The sequence below is a fragment of the Sorex araneus genome, chromosome X (assembly GCF_027595985.1).
Source record: "Sorex araneus isolate mSorAra2 chromosome X, mSorAra2.pri, whole genome shotgun sequence".
Lineage (NCBI taxonomy): Eukaryota > Metazoa > Chordata > Mammalia > Eulipotyphla > Soricidae > Sorex > Sorex araneus.
The window spans coordinates 54,221,201-54,228,810 of NC_073313.1; the positions used below are offsets into that span (position 1 = coordinate 54,221,201).

Sequence of the window (7,610 nt, forward strand, 5' to 3'; positions counted from 1 at the left end):
TTATAAAATTTTCCCACTCTTTATCAACATTTGTCTTTTTAAAATTTTAGTCCTAGTATTAGAGGGGAGTTATATTTCCTTGTGTTTTTAATACTAATGAATAGTGAGATTGAGCACCTTGACAATTTTCGCTTATTCTTTATATAAAATTTTAATTTTAATTTTATAATAGTACAATATTGTTATACTTGCAGTGTTGCTGTATCATAGCCATAGTGAGAATATCAGGATCTTCCACCTGCCGCCCCCCCCCACACAGCCCTCAGCCAGCACCATCAGTTAACAGATTTATTGATCAGATCTCAGGGTTTGTTTCCAATGGGGATTGCCTATTCCCTTTCGTTTGCCTTATAATTTACTTCTTGACTTACAATAATACAATCTTTGTTTATTTATATTCAGTTGATGAATGATATGTGGAATTTGTCTGACTCAATTTTGTTCTGACTCACTTCACTTAGCATGACTTCCTCTTGTTTTTCCAGGTTGCAAATTGCTGCAAGATTATTCTTTTATTCTAGCTGAGTAGTATTCCACTGTTTTTTGTATATTTACTATTTCTTTATCTAATAATTTGTTTTTGGGTTATTAGCAGATCTTGACTTTTGTAAATAATTCTATAATGAATAATATACGTGTACCTATATACTTTCCGATTGCTTTTGTGTTCTTATGGCAGAGGCTTACAAATAGAATTACTGTAATTGTTGTAAATCTAAGGGATGCTCCTTTTCATGTAATTTCCTTCTTTGATCTTGCTTCTTTCAGGGCAGTTAGGATAAAGAAGGGGCCAGTTTGGCAATCACTGTCACTGTCATCCCGTTGATCATTGATTTGCTTGAGCGGGCACCAGTAACGTCTCCATTGTGAGACTCATTGTTACTGTTTTTGGTATATCGAATACACCAAGGGGAGCTTTCCAGACTCTGCCGTGTGGGTGAGATACTCTCGGTAGCTTGCTGGGCTCTCCAAGAGGGGTGGAGGAATCGAATTCAAGTCGGCTGTGTGCAAGGCAAATGCCCTACCTGCTGTGCTATCGCTCCAGCCCCAATTTGGCAATTATAGTTGGAAATGATAACTTTGGACAGGAACTGGTTGTTGAAAGTAGATAAAGGGATATAACTGATAAGATTTCAGTGTCTGTATTGCAAACCATAATGCCCCAAAGGAAAGAGAGCAAGAGTAAGATCAAGAGTGAGTGATAGAAAAATTAGAGGAAGTTCCTGCCATAGAGGCAGGGGTGGAGCAGGAGGGAAACTGGGGACATTGGTGGTGGGAAATACACACTAGTGAAGGAACAGGTGTTGGAACATTATATGACTGAAACTCAATCATGAACAACTTTGCAACTGTGTATCTCACTGTGATTCTGTTGAAAATAAATAAATTTAAATTACAAAGAAATAGAATTCCAGGGACAAACGAAAGTTTTTTGTCTATTTCTAATATTTGGAAAGATGTCCAAACCAATTTTAGAAAGAGGCTGAATTAAAGCAAAAGCCCCATCAGCAATGGATAAGAATTCTTTTCCTGCCACATCTCCACTAGCACTTACTGTTTCTGGCACCATCACTTACTGTTTGTGGACTTTATAATATAGGCTAGTCTTGCTGGTGTGAGGTAATTTTGATTCGCATTCTGGATAACTAGTGACACCAAGCATTTCTATATGCCTGTCAGCTATCTTTATGTCTTTTAAAAATAGCAATATGTATCTTCTTGCCTAATTTTTTGCTTTTGATGGCTTTGGTTTTTGGTTGAGCTCTGAGCATGCTTTATTTATCTTGAATATTAGCCCCTTGTCTGATGTGAAATATTTTTCCCATTAAGTGGGTGACAATTGTAGTTCTTTCACAGTGCACACTCTTCATAGCACTGTAGCACTGTCATCCCGTTGTTCATTGATTTGCTTGAGCAGCCACAAGTAATGGCTCCTGTAGGATAACATAGCCTCAGGTAGTTTAGGTTTATTGGGTTACTCCTGTTGCAGTGCTCCCATTCCTCTTTGTTTATTTGTAGCTTCTTTCTTAGTGTTCTGTTGACTTGTAAACATTGTTTTTCTCTTCTCCTTTAGTCCTTTGCATAGTTTATTCAGAGCAATGTCCTTTTTCTTTGGACACAGAAGACTTAGCAAATGCTATGCTTTTGTAACCTTATCTCATTTGACTCTACATGATATTTTCCTCCTGGGCATCTGTTCTCTCAACTTAAGCCTCAGCTGCCCTTATTTCCTAGCACTCCCAAAAGCAGGGTCCCGATGAGGGACGAGACGCACCCAGGGCAAGCGGTGAGTTGTGTGCTACCCTGGCATCGAGATGGACTTGGCCAAAGTGCCTAATGCTTAACTATAAGTTAAGAGCTTGATCATGGACAAATGTCATGATCCAAACAGTGATAACTAGATTTGGATCCTGCTAGGGTGAGGAATGATTAATCTGGCCTGAGTGCTGTGGTCTGAGTCTGTGGCTAGATGTTGCCAGGAGGCCTTGCAAGCCTCAATGTATCTCTTGCTATGTCCATACAAAAATAACTAGTATTAAGATGTTAAGTGTTTGGACTAAGGAAAGGAAAAAACCTTAAGAGTCAGGAAGGGCTTTGGAATGCCCTGCCCTCAGGAAGGGCTTTCTTATGATGATTTTGCTACCTGGCTGGGAGTAACCTAGAGGGCAAGGTGGGAGAGACAAGTAGGAGGAGAGACTAGAGAAGCGAGAGATGCTGGAGTAGATCAAGAGAGAGGATGGAGCTAGAAGAGCGGGAGATGAGAAAGATGGAAGATTGAATAAACGGCCACTAATCAGCAACCAGCTTGGTCCTCGTTCTTCCTTCGCCTGTCCTTGACCACCAGCCGTCCTGATCCAGTCCATATACTGGATCCAGAGCACCGTTCCAGAGCACCGAACGCGGGTGGTGAGACAGAGCTGCCCGGAGAGCCCGCGAGTGCATGCGCCCCTCGGCGTGCCTTAGTTTTTTACAGGCTCCATTGTGAGACTTTGGCATGTTGAATATGCCATATGTAGCTTGCCAGGCTCTGCCGTGTGGGTGGAATACTTTCAGTAGCTTGTTAGTCTCTCGGAGAGGGATGGAGGAATCGAACCCCGTTAGGCTGTGTGCAAGGTAAATGACTTACCCGCTGCGCTATCATTCCAGCCTATGCAACTCTTCATAGTTTAGTGTAATACCATTTGTTTATTTCTGCTTTTGTTTTCATTGACACTGGGGTTATATCTTTGGAAACTCCTCTAAAGTAAAAATCTTGGGCAATTCAGACTATGTTTTCCTCAGAAAGCAGTTTATATGTCAAGGTTTTAATCCATTTTGAATTATTCACCTTTATGTAGAGTGTGAAGAAGAGGTCTAATTTTATTATTTTGCATTGATTTTTGTCTGTCTATAGATTTGTATTGTTTGTGTTCTAAGTGGAGGCTTGAAGATTTAAAAACTTTTGATTGAGTAATTCTGAGATAGGCTATTACAAATCTGTTCATTTTTATGTCCAATATCATGTCATCTGCAAATAATGAGAGTTTGACTTCTTTGCCATTTATTTAATTTCTTTTTTTCCAAATTGCTATGGCAAGAACTTCCAATACTATGCTTAATATTAGCAGAAAGTGAATATCCTCTTCTTTTGCTTGAACAAGAAAAGGAAAGACTTTCAGTTTTCCCTCTTTCAGAATAATTCTAGCTGTAGATTTGTTGTATATGGCCTATACAATACTGGGATAAGTTTTTTCAGTGCCCATTTTGTTTAAGTTTTTCATCATGGATGGGTCTTGGATATTGTCAAATGCTTTCTATGCATCCATGGACATGATCATAGTCTTCCCTTTATTAACATTGTGTATTACACTGATTTGCATACATTGAACTAGTCTTGCATCGCTTGGATGATTGAATTTATACCTGGCAATTTTGCTTAGCTCATTTATGTAGATTTATAAGTATCTTCTAGAGCTAATGTTAAAACTATATATATATACCTATACTATATGTATGTAGTATAATTATTGTATGTAATTATATATAGCATATAATTATTGGGACTGGAGCAATAGCACAGCGGGTAGGGCGTTTGCCTTGCATGCAGCCGATCCTAGTTTGATTCTTCTGTCCCTCTCCGAGAGCCTGGCAAGTTACCAAGAGTATTCCACCCACATGGAGAACCTAGCACGCTACCCATGGTGTGTTCGGTATGCCAAAAACAGTAACAACAAGTCTCACAATGGAGACATTACTGGTGCCTGCTTGAGCACATCAATGAGCAATGAGTTGACAGTGACAGTGATAATTATTGAGAGTAGAATAAATATATATATGCATATGTTTTACTACTATCAGTAATTATATAACTATATGCCTCTTTTTTTTTTTTTTTTGCTTTTTGAGTCACACCCGGCCATGCACAGGAGTTACTCCTGGCTCTGCACTAAGGAATTACTCCTAGCGGTGCTCAGGGGACCATATGGGAGGCTGGGATTCGAACCCGGGTCGGCTGCGTGCAAGGCAAATGCCCTACCCACTGTGCTATCGCTCCAGACCCTTATATGCCTTGTTCTTGATTAGTTGCCCTAGCTAGGAATTTTAATACAATTTTGCATACAGATAATAAGAATCATGTATTAGAGCGGTAGTGCATGTACCGGACACTAGTTCAATGCCTAGCGCTGATAGGATCTCCTAAGCACTTGCAGGGTTCACTTTTGAGCATAGAAACAAGAATTTCCCCAGTATAGCAATATGTAATTCAGTTCTCCAAAGAAGTAATAAAAATAAACAGTATTGGGGAGCGACAGGAAGTGAAGTGGCCCCACCGGGCGACCGCGGCGGCAACAGCCCGGGCGGAAGGGGCGCTGCGGCCACGACGTCGTCGTTGTCGTCATCGTCGTCGTCATCGTCGTCCGCCGGGGTGGCCGAGGGTGCCGAACGCTGCGGGGACTCGCCGGCTCCCAAGCCGGAGCCCGAGCTGGCTGGGATGGATCATCACCACCAGCCCGGGACTGGCCGCTACCAGGTGCTTCACAATGAAGAAGAGAACTCAGAGTCATCTCCTGCAGAGCAGCCCTCAGCTTCACAGCCGGCCCCTGAGACCGTGCAGCCTGCTCCTTCGCTGCCCACCCACGAAACGACTCTTCTCCCCCAGCTTCTAGTAGGATTACTGTGGACGGGCCCACGACTTCAGATGCGGACGTTTACAGTGAGTTCTATCCCGTGCCGCCTCCCTACAGTGTCGCTACCTCTCTTCCTACCTACGACGAAGCTGAGAAGGCCAGAGCAGCTGCGATGGCTGCAGCGGCAGCAGAAACAGCTCAAAGAATTCAGGAGGAAGAGTGGACACCGAGAGATGACGTCAGTGATGCAGATCAGCTCAGAGTGGGTAATGATGGCATTTTCATGCTGGCGTTTTTCATGGCATTTATTTTCAACTGGCTTGGATTTTCTTTATCCTTCTGCATCACCAATACCATCGCTGGAAGGTACGGTGCTATCTGTGGATTTGGCTTTTCGTTGATCAAATGGATCCTTATTGTCAGATTTTCTGATTATTTTACTGGATATTTCAATGGACAATACTGGCTTTGGTGGATATTTCTTGTACTTGGCCTGCTCCTTTTCTTCAGAGGGTTTGTCCATTATCTGAAAGTCAGAAACATGTCTGAAAGCATGGCAGCTGCTCATAGGACACGTTATTTCTTCTTACTATAGAGATTACATCGACCAGACATTCCTTTCTTACCAATGTGAAATTTCCCGATTTGTGTAAACCCACAACTTTAATAGGATAGAAGACTACTAATAACTGAAGTTAAATTAGTGAAGAAAAGATAGAACATTAAAAGTGAATGCCAGGGTGGTTTATGTTTAAAAGCCATTTCTGTTCATTCTCTAAATATTTGTATTTCACTTGTTTTGCATATTTGCATATGTGCCCATTTTAAAGATTTGCTTATATTTGATAGAAAACTATAAAGTCTCGCAGTAAAATCCACATTTGGTTCATCAGTGTTTGATATCATCGAAAGAGTTGAGTGATACAGCATTCCAGCATGTAAATGCCATTGATCTTTGACCTTACATTTAATAAAATAAAAATGAAATTATTAACCATATCAAATGTTTTAGTTTCTGGCTCTTAGATCAGATCAGTTTAGGTAACTACACTTGAAACATCCTTTGTTATCTAGAAAGGGTTTTGAAGCCTGCAGTGCTGATTATTAAAAAAGCTTTGTCAGATTTTTGAACAGGATATTTACATTATTATTTAGCAAAACCATTGTGTAAATAATCGTGTATAAATTACTTTCTGCATTTTCTTAGAAATTGTGTCTAGGTATCTGTTCATTAATTTTAAATTAAGTGATCTTAATATATATATAGAAAATTTGGGTGTTAAAGCTAGAGTTCTTTTTCAGGACAATTTTTTTTTAATATGTGAGTATCACACATGTCCTTTGTAAGAAAGTCTTTTTTTCTTTGAAGGGACATGCAAGTTTTAGGGATTCTCAGATGAGAAGCTTGGTTTTAGCATTGTCCATTTTAGAGAATTTTGCAAGAAGAAATTGTATTAGATCCTATATTTATTTCCTTTTAAGTCATTTTTAAAAATTAATTGAATAAGATATTCTCATTTGCATCTGTCTTTTAAAAAGCCAATAAAATATCTTTCAGCATCACTGTAATTTTTTTCTTTTGCTGTTTAATTTGTTAAACTTGGCAAATAAAAGCTTCTATTCATAAAAAATAATAAAAAAATAAACAGTATTAGGGAGAAAACATTCAAGTTTCACCAATACATTTGATACCAACTTAAATATTTTTAACTACAGTTGCATTAGAGAAATAAGCAAATGACTAATAAAATAGAATAAAAATTTCCAAAAGAGATTGACACTAATATACTCTACTGATATTTATAAAAATACAAAAGCAATCCAATAAAAAACATTCTTTTCAACAAATGCATGTAAAACTGGACAATCTTATGCAGAAAATTTATAAAGACATAGATCTTTTAGGTTTCAGAAATTTAATTGAAAATGGATCATAAAAAATATAAAATGAATTCTAAATATTTTGAAGATAAAATAATATTCAAGTGTCTTTGGTTCCATGACTTTTATTTTTGATCTTGAATTTAAAGATTTCTTTTATAAATCTTAGGCAATATTATTTACAATACTATTCATGATAGTTTCATGTATTCAATGTTCCAATACCATACCCAAAAGAGTGCCTGCTTCCCTCAACTATTGTCTCACGAGTCCCCCTCTCATTAATCTCCTGACCCAGTCTGCCCTTGGTAAACTCAGTTCTGTAAACTGGTCTTTAGGTTATGTTCCCTTTGGCTATTTGTTATTCTCTTACTCTGTTTCTTTATATTACACACATGAAAGAAATGTCTGTCTCAATCCTTTTGACTGATTTCACTCAGCATGATACATTCTACTTCTATCCACATAGTGGCAAATTGTATGATTTCATATTTTTTCTGAAGTTGTGTAGTATTCCATTGTGTATATACACCACAGGTTCATTATCTAGTCAACAGTTCTTGGACATTTTAGTTGTTTCTAGATTTAAATATTTTTTAATTTAATCGACCTCAATTTTGA

The 7,610-nt window shown here is 38.5% G+C and overlaps 1 protein-coding gene across 1 annotated transcript; it reads left to right on the forward strand.

Annotated features, from left to right (window-relative positions):
• Positions 1-1,157: 1,157 nt before the first annotated feature.
• On the forward strand, positions 1,158-6,671 carry LOC101558860 (NEDD4 family-interacting protein 2-like). The gene is given in 3 exon segments (XM_055121081.1): positions 1,158-1,194; positions 4,692-5,120; positions 5,123-6,671. Coding segments are annotated over 3 exon segments (1,047 nt in total). The 3' UTR covers positions 5,704-6,671.
• Positions 6,672-7,610: the final 939 nt, after the last annotated feature.